The 13,352-nt window shown below is 47.2% G+C and overlaps 5 protein-coding genes across 5 annotated transcripts; 3 read left to right on the top strand and 2 right to left on the bottom strand.

Moving 5' to 3' along the window:
- Window positions 1-824: 824 nt before the first annotated feature.
- LACBIDRAFT_183417 (uncharacterized protein) lies at window positions 825-4,435 on the top strand (the record flags this gene model as incomplete). Its single annotated transcript, XM_001877656.1, has 14 exons — window positions 825-983; window positions 1,033-1,138; window positions 1,189-1,271; window positions 1,332-1,527; window positions 1,579-1,612; window positions 1,661-2,171; window positions 2,225-2,627; window positions 2,680-2,969; window positions 3,016-3,410; window positions 3,462-3,666; window positions 3,727-3,846; window positions 3,899-3,985; window positions 4,036-4,212; window positions 4,270-4,435. 14 exons carry the CDS (start codon window positions 825-827, stop codon window positions 4,369-4,371), a joined length of 2,868 nt encoding a protein of 955 aa, XP_001877691.1. The 3' UTR covers window positions 4,372-4,435.
- Window positions 4,436-4,663: 228 nt separating this feature from the next.
- On the top strand, window positions 4,664-6,373 carry LACBIDRAFT_293022 (uncharacterized protein). Its single transcript, XM_001877655.1, has 7 exons — window positions 4,664-4,728; window positions 4,779-4,864; window positions 4,915-5,064; window positions 5,126-5,330; window positions 5,388-5,545; window positions 5,607-6,143; window positions 6,194-6,373. The coding sequence occupies exons 1-5, from the start codon at window positions 4,701-4,703 to the stop codon at window positions 5,522-5,524; spliced, it is 606 nt and encodes a 201-aa protein (XP_001877690.1). The 5' UTR covers window positions 4,664-4,700; the 3' UTR covers window positions 5,525-5,545; window positions 5,607-6,143; window positions 6,194-6,373.
- A 1,189-nt stretch (window positions 6,374-7,562) lies between these two features.
- On the bottom strand, window positions 7,563-8,294 carry LACBIDRAFT_144919 (uncharacterized protein; the record flags this gene model as incomplete). The annotated part of the gene is made up of 1 exon (XM_001877279.1): window positions 7,563-8,294. A coding segment is annotated over one exon (732 nt), but the record flags the coding sequence as incomplete, so codon positions are not given.
- Window positions 8,295-8,395: 101 nt separating this feature from the next.
- LACBIDRAFT_313561 (UDP-3-O-[3-hydroxymyristoyl] glucosamine N-acyltransferase) lies at window positions 8,396-10,265 on the top strand (the record flags this gene model as incomplete). The annotated part of the gene is made up of 8 exons (XM_001877654.1): window positions 8,396-8,472; window positions 8,519-8,637; window positions 8,689-9,148; window positions 9,197-9,372; window positions 9,424-9,674; window positions 9,728-9,948; window positions 10,006-10,109; window positions 10,171-10,265. The coding sequence occupies 8 exons, from the start codon at window positions 8,396-8,398 to the stop codon at window positions 10,263-10,265; spliced, it is 1,503 nt and encodes a 500-aa protein (XP_001877689.1).
- Window positions 10,266-10,466: 201 nt separating this feature from the next.
- Window positions 10,467-13,261, bottom strand: LACBIDRAFT_246874 (uncharacterized protein; the record flags this gene model as incomplete). Its single annotated transcript, XM_001877278.1, has 7 exons — window positions 10,467-10,878; window positions 10,925-11,709; window positions 11,783-12,292; window positions 12,342-12,557; window positions 12,607-12,794; window positions 12,856-13,094; window positions 13,131-13,261. The coding sequence occupies 7 exons, from the start codon at window positions 13,259-13,261 to the stop codon at window positions 10,467-10,469; spliced, it is 2,481 nt and encodes an 826-aa protein (XP_001877313.1).
- Between the last annotated feature and the right edge of the window lie 91 nt (window positions 13,262-13,352).

The raw sequence follows: 13,352 nt of genomic DNA, 5'->3' as shown, positions 1-13,352 counted from the left end.
CAGAAACCCCCCTTTCCGCGTGAAACCCTAAGGTTTCTATCCAACCACTTCAGAAACCTGGGAACCACAAGCAAATCACTGATTGCCGATGGTCAAAATATTTGAGGTCCGATCGGTTCCGACATCCCTTTGGGAGTGTACAGTGCAACTCATTGATCCCATCCACTGCCCTTGACTATGGCAAAAACCCTCGCAATATTGTCTCATCAAGTGGCTAGATCCCTCCCGAATGGTCCAAGGTTTGCATGTGACTCTTTTCCATATATCTCCTCTATTGAGTTGGAAGACGATGACGCGTCGCTTGAACTCGATTATGTCATACCTGAAATTTAAAGTCCGATTTTTCCATCATCTCCGACGTAGGGTTTCTATAAATACTTCTTTCAGTTAGTAATGGGGGGGTTCTACCTGACCATGAGAAATCCTAGGGTTTCTGCCGGAAAGGGGGTTTCTGAGTAGATTGATCCTACCAGAGATCATCAAGCTTGTAATGTGGAAATAATCATTACATCAGACGTATGGTCGCCTTGTAAGGCAACCGCCCCCCGGATTTTCCCGGCATCATCTCGTCAGGTTTGCCGTGAAATGACAAGGGCTGGCAAGGGTTGGGCAAGGCCTGATTATGTCGGCGATCAACATTGCAAGGCCGGAGCCTTATCAGGCGCCTGGGAAATTTCCGACACGAAACGTGACCTAATTTGGAGTCATCGCTAAATTTAAGGCTTATCTATATGGTCCTCAATTCCGCATTTTCCTTCCGACCACCATCAGTCTCCTTCTTTCAGTCTATTCGTCGTCTGTCTTCGCGGTGCTCTTCGTCTCAAATGTCAAACTCACCATCCACCGTATCCTGGTCCTCGGCGCGTGTCCGTGAAGAGTTTTTCAACTTTTTCCGTTCCAAGAACCATACATTCGTACCTTCATCACCCACAATACCTTTCGACGATCCCACCCTTCTTTTCGCAAACGCTGGAATGAATCAGGTAATTTATGGCCCATGCACCTGCTTCTAAAATCTGACTTTGTCATCAGTACAAGTCCATCTTTTTGGGCACTGTCGACCCCAATTCAGATATGTCTCGCCTAAAGCGCGCCTTCAATTCTCAGAAATGTATCAGAGCTGGAGGGAAACACAATGGTATGTTGCCTTTTTGACTTCTTCACACACGACTAACCCCCCGCCCTCAGATCTCGAAGATGTTGGCAAAGATTCCTACCACCATACCTTCTTTGAAATGCTTGGCAACTGGTCGTTTGGTGACTACTTCAAGGTTGGTCGAGGCTGGCTGTTCTCTCTGCCCTGCGGACGAAAATGATCTGTTCGTTCGCAGAAGGAAGCAATAGCTTATTCTTGGGAACTCTTAACGGATGTCTACAAACTACCCAAGGACCGATTGTATGTTACATACTTCGAAGGTGACCCGAACAACGGGTTAGAACCAGATCTCGAAGCCAAGCAGTATTGGCTTGATCAAGGAGTCGACGAGGATCACATTCTTCCTGGAAACGCTAAAGATAACTTTTGGGGTTCGTTATCTTGGTCACTTTTTGAATCTGTTCTCACCTGGAAGTTTTCAGAGATGGGAGCCACTGGGCCATGCGGACCATGCACGTAGGTTCCAGGTTGCTAAATCTCATCAATCTACTGATATTTTACCAGCGAAATTCATTTCGATCGTGTCGGTGGGCGAAATGCCGCTCATCTCGTCAACCAAGATGACCCCGATGTGCTGGAAATATGGAATAATGTTTTCATTCAGTTCAATCGTGAAGACAACGGTTCACTCAAACCTCTTCCTTCGAAACACGTCGATACTGGGATGGGCTTCGAGCGGCTTGTGTCCATCGTTCAAGATAAGCGTTCCAACTACGACACTGACGTATTTCTCCCAATATTCGATAAAATTCGAGAGTTGACAGGTGTCCGTCCATACGAGGGACGATTCGACGCGGATGACGTGGACGGGATTGACACAGCGTATCGCGTTGTCGCAGATCACATTCGAACCTTGACATTTGCTCTGAGCGACGGTGGTATTCCAAATAATGTGGGTCGCGGGTACGTTCTGAGGCGAATCCTGCGCAGAGGTGCACGATATGCAAGAAAGAAACTGGGCGTCAAGATAGGATGTTTTTTTTCATCGTTGTTGCCCGTTGTTGTTGAAACGATGGTTGGTTTCGATGTGAAATGATTCGATTCAGTATTCATATACTATTGTTCTAGGGTGCAGTATTCCCCGAAATCACAAGAAAGGTTGATGACATCAAGGAAATATTGGATGAGGAAGAGGAATCCTTTTCTCGAACATTGGATCGAGGGGAAAAATTGTTTGACCAATTTGCCACACGCGCTAAGGAGCAGGGGTTAAAGGAGCTTAACGGCAGAGATGTCTGGAGACTGTATGACACTTTTGGATTTCCGGTGGACCTTACACGTTTGATGGCGGAAGAGCTAGGATTGGGAGTCAACGATCAAGAGTTTGAAGAGGCTCAGGCATGGTCGAAAGAAGCAAGCAAGGCGTCCAGCAAGCAAGTTGGCACCAGTATTGTTAAACTGGATGTGCATGACACCGCGGCTTTAGAAAAAGACACCGACATCCCAAAAACCGATGACTCTGCGAAATTTAGTGCGTCGATCCTTTCTTCCTCAGCACACCCCAAAACTTAGGCACACTCCAGACTTGGGAAACATAAGGGCTTTGGTGAAAGCTATTTTTTACGAGAAGAGCTTCCCGCAGTCAACAGATATAATGCCGGAAGGGGCGACTTTTGGTATCATCCTTGATAAAACGAGCTTTTACGCAGAAGCCGGTGGACAGGAATACGATACTGGCAACATTGTAATCGATGGAGTAGCGGATTTCGAGGTCACCAATGTTCAGTCATACAATGGGTATGTTTTACATACTGGCCACCTCAAATACGGTCAACTTGCTGTTGGAAAAGAGGTGATTTCATCTTATGATGAAGTAAGTCACCTTATGTATCCGTTCTGCACTTTCTGACGAACAAAAGCTTCGGCGATGGCCTTTGCGTAACAACCACACTGCAACTCACATCCTCAATTTCTGCCTCCGAGAAGTTCTTGGCGACCACATTGATCAAAAAGGCTCTTTGGTCGCCCCAACCAAACTTCGGTTCGACTTTTCTCACAAGGCGCAAATTTCACATTCGGAACTGTCGAGAATTGAGGCAACCAGTGTTGATTGGATTAAGCGAAACGTCAAGGTCTTCAGTAAAGATCTCGAATTAGAAACTGCGTCAAAGATTCCTGGGTTGAGGGCAGTGTTTGGGGAATCATATCCCGATCCTGTTCGGGTGGTAACTTTAGAGTATGATGTGGACGAAATTGCGAAGGACATTGAGAATCCCAAATGGCGCAGAACTAGTGTTGAATTTTGCGGTGGAACGTGAGTTGAACCCTTTGGTATACTTGGCGATCTATGACCCTTCCTCCCCAGTCACGTTGCTAGAACGGGTGACATCAAAGACTTCATAATCACAGAGGAATCTGGTATCGCCAAAGGGATACGTCGCATTGTTGCTATAACTGGGCATGAGGCCCACAGCGCTGCCCGGCATGCGCTGCTACTTCAAGGAAGGCTGGAACAAATCGATTCTTTGACTGGGAAGAACAAGGATGCTGCTCTGAAGGCATTGAGCATTGTATGTTCCCGACACTTTTCTACCTTTGGTCGCTTGCTGAACCAGCTTCCTTGAATACAGGAGCTTGGTCAGGCAGACATCTCTGTCCTGAAAAAAGCCGAGCTCAGGGATCGACTGGCCGTTATACGCAAGGCTGTCGATAAACAAGTCAAAGAAAGAGAGGCAGTTGTCAACAGAGAGGTAGTCTTCGAAATTATCAGCAATGAAGTTTCGGCCTGAAAGCATTTTTCAGGCAATCGATACCATTCAACGACATTTCAACGACAACGAAAAAGCGGAAACCTACATCGCATCGCTCAACGTGGATGGAAACGCGAAAGTAATCGCAGTGACCTTGTTGGTCTTTGCCATTTAACTAATCCGCCATAGATTCTTCAGGCCGTTATCTCACAAGGAAGGAAACTTCAAAAGGCGGTATATCTCTTCAGCGTTGATCCCGAGAGCAACACAGTTGCACACGTCAATTACGTCCCCCCCGAATTCAAAACCAAGGGAGCTGATGCTCGGACCTGGGCAAGCAAGGTCGTTGGTATCTTGGGTGGCAAGGTGATAGGATATGCAAATGGAACTCGTCATATAGTCTGACTTTTTCGTTCAATTTAGGCGGGCGGAAAGGAAGACTCTGCACAAGGGGTGGGTTCCGATGGTCACAGACTTGACGAAGCACTTGTTGCTGCCCAACTATATGTGGATGAAATTTTGTAGTATTAGTATTTGTGACCTCTGCTGAACGAGACTCTCATTAGAAATGACTAAAGTTTACATAGTTAGTCACGTTGCTTTCTTGCCATTTCAAACTCAGATGCTTGATTGTGGCCCCTGTTTTCGCCCAAACCTTTATGCTTCAGCGTGGTGGAGATGAAAGAATGTAGAATTTTGGAGTTTGATTCTATACGTGTATTCTTGTATTTTGGACTACTTAGATTTTGAGGGATGGTTATGAGATGGGGAAATTACAAAATTTTATATCAATGACTGGTGATCATGAATGACTGTACTTTCTTTCTTTCCCTTTTTTTTTCTTTTCCCCGGAGATGGCTGTCAATATTACCTTCCATCCAGGTGCGCTCCCTCCCTGCCCCAGCATTCTCCCTTGACGTTGGATTTCAAAGGTTCCGTAACTAGCACAGAGCGGACGCAGCTATTACTACAGAAAGGCGTCACCATCTGGTTGACGGGTCTCAGCGCAAGCGGAAAAGTTGCACAACTTCGCTTCGATCGTATCGTTTTCCTGATCTTCAAGTCCAGTCAACCATTGCCTGCGCGCTTGAGCAGCATTTACTGAAACTGCACAAGTTCACCTATCGTCTTGATGGCGACAATATCAGACTTGGACTCAATAAAGACCTTGGCTTCGATGAAAAGTCTAGGAACGAGAACATACGACGAATAGGGGAGGTGGGTAAAGAGACAGCTTCATCGACCTACTATAATTGTTAATCTGCCATTGTTTCTTGAGGTGTCCAAGCTGTTTGCAGATGCGGGATGCGTATCCATCACCGCTTTCATATCTCCCTATCTTGCAGATAGAGCCATAGCCAGGAAACTACACCACGAGGCATCATTACCGTTCGTTGAGGTCTACGTCGATGCACCACTCCAAGTAGTGGAAGAACGAGACCCTAAAGGATTATACAGAAAGGCAAGAGCGGGGGAAATCAAAGGTTAGGCCATCAGTTCTCCTGAAACATCGATTTATCAGATAGCTCATAAACTGAAAGAATTTACTGGGGTATCAGCTCCGTACGAGGCGCCAGAAGCGCCAGAAATTCATATCAAAACGGATGAAACCGAGGTCGTTGATGCAGTTCGCATCATTACCGAATACCTAATTTCTAGAGGATACCTTTCTATATAGTATTGAAGTAATGCCCCAACACTATTACGATCGGACAAAATGAATTTCAAATTTGTGGATATCGCTACAGCTGCCCACTCACCAGTGGATGCTAAAATATAGCTAAATCGTCCGATGAATAGGTCCTTTTTTGCTCCTCCAATTCGTGTGTAGCAGATTGTTCTTCGGCGATCATATTGATGCTAGACTGCTCGAGTATCCCGTCGAGTCCCCCTCCAACCACTGCTAACCAGCGGGATAGGTCATCAATTGTCCGCATCAACTCTTTGTGGGGGTTTTTGCTGACAATCAGGGAAGGATAATCTAGATATCCTACAGGTCGCAGCCTCGCCGATTGGGGAAAAAAATGGTCACTCAAATTGCTAAGCTCATGCTCCGGGGTTCCACCCATGCCGGCCTCAGATAAAGAGGGTCTAATGAAGGGTGATGTCGTTGGTGATGCAACGAAGTCCCGCACGTCGGAAATTAGACGAGGATCGTCTCTTTTGGACCCTTGAACGATGGACCCGAGGTTGCTGGCAACCGGAGTAAACAATCGTGGCCCGCTGGCAACGGCAGATGGAGATGGGGGCAGAAGATCAGCCATTCCGAGATGGTGCTCAGTTGTAAGCGATGGTATCTAATAAAAATTCAACTTGAAGTTAGACGAAGGTTTCTTATATAGCACACCTTGAGAACATCTTTGAGACCCGGAGTTCCGAGGGATAAGTGTCCAATAGGCAAAGAATCCGGTATACCCCTGTCAATAGAAAGGGGGCCAGGCGGCTTATAAGAAGGGAGCAAAGCACTGCTGTTAGTTTCTAGACCAAAAGGTCCCTTGCGCGAGTTTGGAGATTCAGAAAATGAGGGATTTGTTGGCGGAAGCGTTGTGGCTGATCGTGTTCGCGCGATGGGGGAAGGTGACACTGGTCCAAGTTGACGTGGGTGGCGTGTGGAAGCTGACGTATCTAACGAGTATGTGCTTTGGTGAGTGATCGATTGGCCAGACGAACCAGAGGTGCTTGGACGAGTCGGCGAACCGTGCAACCGACGGGGGGGTATCGGGTCTGGAAGAACTATCAAGTTCGCGGAAGGGGGAAATTGAAAGGTGGTAGCTGATGACTGTTCCTTTCGCACAGATTCAGAAACTGGGTTCTGAAGTCGTGCGCCATCAAAATTTGAAGGTAAAGGCGATGGCGCTGACGTAGAAGGCAAACCTGAGATAGAGCTCGAACTGACATCCCCCCGTATCGTTACGTCAAAAGTGCCTCGTTGATTCAAATTTTTGAAGCTGACAGGCTCTGCGGCTGGCGGCATAGTTGAAGCATCGTGATGTCCGTGACGCTGAATTGCATCAGCAAAAGAGGGCGATAGAATTTCGTTGTCTAAAGGTGGTATGGGCGTGTTAAAGTGGCTCCGCGTCGCTGAGCGAGACGTTAGAGGCTTCTCTGATTGATCTCCAGTAAAGTCAGGAGGACCACTTCTTACTCCACCACTTACCCAAACAGGGGTTATGGTGGGCGATGGTGCAATGACGTCGGATTTTTGAGACGATTGAAAGCGATTCACATCTTGCTGAGATTGCGCGGTGTTTTCAAAGAGAAGGCGCAAAGAGGACGGTAGTGTGGAAGAAGCGTGAGGTCGAAGGGTTGCCAGCCCAGAGTTATTCTCCTCAGGTGCGTAGATAGCCTCGTTAGCGTCCTCGTCGTGCACGATTGAGAGAGAGGAGCGTCCCCGTACTGTATCAAACTCCCATGGATTGGGGTCGTCGATAAGAGAATCGAGCATCCTAATTGGTTAAAAGAATCACTAACAAAGCATATGAAGACATTTCCGAATAAAAACCCACTCGTTATCTGCGCCTTCCCAGTCCAAGGGCTCAGCGAGACTGGCACGTGGCCCAGCTTGTTGTAGCCGAAGTATTAGATCTTTCAGAGTAGCCAATCCGACCTTGGAAACAGATTTCATCCATTTAGTCTTCGCCAGCTCGTCTGCGGGAAGACGCTGTGTGTGTCAACGACCTCTTGACGTCGAAGAGGTGAAAGCAAATTACCTCCACAGGTGACTCTTTAAGACAGAGCGCCATAAAATCCCGCATATCTTTCCCACCTTCGCCCTCAAGAAGCCGTGGAGGTTTTGCCCTAGGGATTAGGTCCATGACTTGGAATTTATCGAGATTGGAATGAGGGGGAGATCCTTTAACCATCTCATATATCATAATTCCCAGACTCCAGATATCAGCCTTTGTATCGTATGCAGGAACACTTTGGACGACCTCTGGAGCCATCCAATAGGGTGTCCCCGTCAAAGTGTTCCGTTTACTTGATGTTGTTGTTAAAAGTGCAGAGACGCCAAAGTCGCATATCATCACTTTTCCGGTAGCGGTAACGAGTACGTTGGCAGCTTTCATGTCTCGGTGAATAACGGGCACTTTGTGGAGGTAACTCAAGCCAACCAGAACCTCTCGGATGATGACTGACACGTACTTCTCCTCTATGCAACCGTCCTTGGAAGCCTTCATCAAAGACAGGACGCTTCCGCCCTGGGCAAATTCCATTACTATCCAGACACGAGGACCATCCATATAACAACCAAAATACTTGGTAATGTTGGGCGCATCGCGCAACTGAGTCAACAAAGCAACCTCACGCTGGATGTCGCCAACATCGTCGTCGGGTGTGTCGAGATTGATAATTTTGAGAGCAACAACGTTGCCTGTTGGGATGTGTTTCCCTTTATGAACGGAGCCGTAAGCACCTTTCCCGACGGTCTCTAGACGCTGGTATAACTGATGAACAGAGGGTTGAGCCATCGCCACGATGGTGGAGAGGGAGAAATGATAATCATGTGACTTTACAATCTTATCAAGTTTCCTTCGAGTCCCTCATTTCAATGGATATTGACAGCGTCAAGTTGGACTCGGTGAAGCGAGAATTTCTTGCAATTGTACTCGCTGGATTCGGCAACGAGTAAGCTCTGTTCATCATACAGCCTTCAATCAACTAATTTATAAAGGCTCCTGCCTCTTACAGGAGATTATGGCGACGAACCATGTCCTAAAGCTCTTCTCCCAGTCGCAAATAAACCCATGCTTGAATATACCCTAAGCTGGATTGAGAAATCTGGCATCCGAGGTACACGCCAATTCTTTGCGTTGCGTCTGTTGTTTTGACTTTCATCTATAGACGTTTTGCTCATCTGCCCTACAAGCCATCGCCCATCCATCTACCACTACATCCATTCCGATGTCACGTCTTCATCGCTTCGTATCGATCTTCAGACATTTGACGAGTCTCAGGATGGCGGTGTGGGAACGTGCACTCTCCTTCGTCACTTTTCAAGTCGGGTGCCAGAAGACTTTGTTGTTGTTCCCTGCGATTTTATCCCGCCACCCACCCTTCCACTAAGTATGTTGCTCAACAAGTTTCGCGTAGACTCCGTTGCAGAGGGTTGTGTTGCAACCACCTGCTGGTACTCAGCCTACAAGCCAGACAAAGCTGCTTTGGTAGATGAATGGGGCCCACTTCCTGCCCCCAGCCCCATTATATGGGATGATCTCACTGGAACACTCCTTTACATCGATACGTCCGATGACGTTGATCGCAACACAGACGAATTAGAACTGAGAATGGCAATGTTGTCGAGGTTCGTCAGTTCTTTCATCCGTGTTTACTCATTCTTGACTCCAGACAGACACCCTCGAGCTATCCTCTCATCCTCCTTGCAAGATTCTCATGTTTATGTTTGTCGAAGATCCGTTCTTGACCTCCTTCATATAAAACGCCATTTCGATGGTTTCAGGCAGGAGTTTCTGCCTTGGCTTTGTAGGGTTCAATATCAACGAGCAAAGAGGGAAAAGTACAAGCACGGTTGGCTTACCTGCGCTTTTTGAAATATTCTCCACTGAGGAAGACAAACAGTGTTGAATCCAGTGATTGACACAACATCTCAACGTCTCGCCCTGAGACACTCCACCCTACTATCTCGTCGGCTGGAGTTGGCGGGTCCAATACAGGAATCCACCATGTCCATTCCTCCATCCCCGACGGATTCTGATGCGGAGCAAGATCTGAAGACTGGTTTGAAAATAGGAGTAGTTATTCACCGGGCAGAATCGGGATTCGCTCTGCGTGTAAACACCGTTCACAATTTTTTAGAGATCAATCGACGGGTTGGTTCTTCATCTCTTACTTACCACTTTTCCTCATCACAAGTCATCACTAGGCTCTCAACGGGGTTACCTATGCACTCCCATCTGATCCCAAAAATCGTTCTTTGATAGACCAGAAGGCTCAGATTGCTAGCGACACCATCATTGGAGATTTTACTCAGGTCTCAGAACGCACAACGATAAAAAAGTCGATCATCGGGCGGCACTGTGTCATTGGAAAGGGTGCAAAGATCTCTGCATCTGTGCTTCTCGACCACTGTGTTATTGAAGATGGGTGGGTTTTAGCAGGCAGCCTCGATTAAAGTTTTATATTCTTATCTGATTTGCCTAGAGCTAAATTGGATGGCTGTATTTTGGGAAAAAACACCAAAGTCGGAACCAAGTCAGAACTTGCCCGTTGCGTTACTCAGGCTGGATATGACATTGGTCCCGGAGGTTAGTTCAATGAATAAATCTTTCTCATTGGGATGCTGCTGATAATATACCTCTGACGCAGACATTGTCAAAGGCGAGAAGCTGGATATTTCGGATTGGACTGCCGCAGTCGGTGACGGAATTGAAGGCGATGAAAGTAGCGAGTGTGATGGATAATGTCATTACACAATAATATGTGGGATGGCGATGTTTTCGAAGAGATGGCCATCACCAACTGCAAACCACGCGATCAACTTGCTCTCTGAGTTGACTGACCAGGCATCTGATTGCCAAGACCCTGAGAAAATCGTGTACCACGTCCCCCACGGGAGCCACCTGTTCGAGAAAATCTTTCAGCAACAACGCACGGCCAAATAGTCAGAACATACCTCGAGCACCCCTTGTTCTCTCTCCTCGGCCTCTACGTTCTTGTGTCTGTTCACCTCGTTTTTCCCCTTTGCTGCCATCGGTCCTCTCGCCCCAACCACCCGTGCCACCCATTTTAACGTCCAACGCCTTCTCATTCTGATCCACCATAGCCGCCACCTTTTCCGCAATAACTTGTGCCAATTGTTGAGGGCGTGAAAGGTCGATTCTATGAAAAAGAACAATGCCACCTGACTGATCGAGGGACGCCGACAATTCTTCATTCCAAATCATTTTGGAAACGATCGACGAGACTGTCCGAAGGGATAGAGAAAAGGTTCTGGAGAGAAGAGAAAGAGAAAGAGTGCTGTAATGGGGTGCATATGTGAAAAGGTAGGTTCTCAGGCCTTGTTCTTGGATGCGCCTGTACAAGATTGAGCAGCAATCAAGAACAAGGGAGGGCAACCCACTTGGCTAACATTTCCTTGACCGCGGCAGCCTCGGGCATCAGACTCCAAATTTTGATGCTCTGAATTAAGTCACGACATGTCTCCCATTCACCGTCCTGTAATGCCTTGCTAGCTTGCATGATATGGTCTCTCGTGCTCTCAGGTGGGCCGGTAAAAACTTGACGATCAGCAAAATCCAGTAATCTTCGGAATGGTTTTGAAATTGCCTTGCGTTTCAATTCTTCAGAGTCGATGCTTGCAAGTAAGGGGATCTCGATGAGCATGCTGGAGACAAGAAACGCGGCTTCTAGCAATTCTGTGTTTATGTGCATGTGAAAGGGAAGCTGCCGCTGCTTTTCCGCCTTTTCTTGTTCGGGTGTTAACACTTGGAAGCGTTGTTGATGGACGCCCTGTGCAAGGAGTTCCTTTACTCGCTGAGTAGTGAATATATCCTGTAGTGTCGCCTGGGCCTCTTTGATCAATCCAGATCGGAAGGCGCATAATCCAAGCTGCACAACAGTGCGATTGTAGAGAATTTGAGTAGCCACGTCAGCTGAATGAATTGACTCCTGCAAGTGAGACATCAAAAGCATATCACGCGCAGTGTGAAAGTCGTTATGTAGAGCGTGGTGGTAGATGTGGCTGAGCATTGCTCGTGTTCTCAAAAGAGAATTCCCAGCTTTGTAGAGATGAACGCAAAGGCCGTGGACGAGGGCCGCCGTGCCTCCTTGTGCAACAAGAGTCATTGAAGGTTTCACATCAGAATCATCCACAGCTGCTTCCAGTGCCTGTACCACGGCGTTGGGCTGTGATATCGTCTGTAAGCAATCCCCGTACCCAAAAGAAGCGGACGAAATAAGTAAATCAACGCTCACATACCTTTGAATAGATATGTTCCAGTCTTCTCATGATAACTCGTCCAAGGGGGTCATTTTGATTTGTTTTTTCATAAAAGGCTTGAGCGCGACATATTGTGCAATATAGAACCTTTTCGTCCTTGAGGCGATCCACGTACTCGGTTCCGTGCGGATCAATATTTTGTAGACTACGAGTAAATTCATCGTCCAGACGGTCAATGAAGCTTATGATAGAGCCTCGGACGTGAACAACTCCTCGTTCTGTTGAAGCAGAGCGCTCAACAAGTTCATCATAGTCTTCTGTGACCTCTTGAATGGAAAAGTTGGAGTCCGATGCAATTATTGAAACGAGCTGATCCACTTCTCGCTGTGCGGCTAACCATAACTCCGTTGGCATATGTGTTGAGACGGAAGAGTTGTAGTCGAACCGCGAAGAGATCAGGGCAAGAAGAACACGGATTCTCTGGTATGGAGTAACTGCCACTTCAAGGAGTTTCTCTAGGATGCGGATCTGTTCGGCGCGGTCCGTATTCTGCGCGAAGCAAGTTAGTAAACGAAAGTCGGTGAATGGCTGAAATTACCTTCTTTCCTCGAGCTTCTTGAACAGCGTGCAGGTTTTTGAATATGCCCTCGGAGGTGAACTGAACACCTCGTCCACCCTTTCCAACCGTGGTGAATTCCTCGACAGTGGTATCATCACCTGTGGTAGCCGTTGCTCCACGGGAACCAGGGGCAGCAGGTGCAATTGGCTCCCTCGAAACCAGTGCGGCGTACTCGCGGTTGAAGGCTTCAGGATCCTGCGTGTTGATTAGATCTTCCGAACATTCACTTGTGATAGATAGCTACCTCCAGGTACTTTTTGACATCCGTCTCGTACTCCTTGATTGCCCTTTTTATCTTTTGCTTCATCGCTGTTAGGGCCTTGGCGTTTGTAGCGTTCATTTTTTTCTTCGCTTCTTTTTCTTTGACAAGGGCGTTGTTGATAGAAGATTCCAAGTTAACTAGCGTTCGGACATAAAAAGGCGGGATCGGCTCTGAGACGTTATGTTGTCTCTGGATCATGCGGACGAGTTTATCAAATTCTTGAAGTGATACGTTCAGCCACAGATTCCAAAACCAATGTTAAAAACTCGCCGGTAGAAATAGCCACCCAATCATTAATTTTGAGAGCGTTCTCCATAACCTTGCCTGTAGCCTCCATTTCCTTCAATCGCTTCTCTTGCGCACTAATGATTCGGACACCTGGACGTTCACCCTCATCATCTGTTTCATCACCGTCTCCCTCAGGTCCTGCTTCACTGTCCGTATCTGTGGATTCTTCTGATTCTGAGTCGCTTGAGTCTGAGCCAGCTGTTTTGAGAAACCGGGACATTGCTGGCTTGGGGGCTGAAGCTGTCGGCTTTGACGGGGCTTCTTCGTCACCGCTGGTCATGAGCTCTGACTCTGACTCTGAATCAGAGTCAGAGTCAGAATCTCCTGCTTGCCTGAAAAATCTGGACATGATGAGATGGTTGAAAGTTAGTAAAAACGAGATTAAGATGGGCGCAAAATTTAAGAGTTTATATTATGTAATAATATTTATTTAAAGCAAA

Source organism: Laccaria bicolor, genomic scaffold (genome assembly GCF_000143565.1).
Source record: "Laccaria bicolor S238N-H82 LACBIscaffold_5 genomic scaffold, whole genome shotgun sequence".
Taxonomy (NCBI): Eukaryota; Fungi; Basidiomycota; class Agaricomycetes; order Agaricales; family Hydnangiaceae; genus Laccaria; species Laccaria bicolor.
This window is presented reverse-complemented; position numbering and strand designations above follow the sequence as displayed.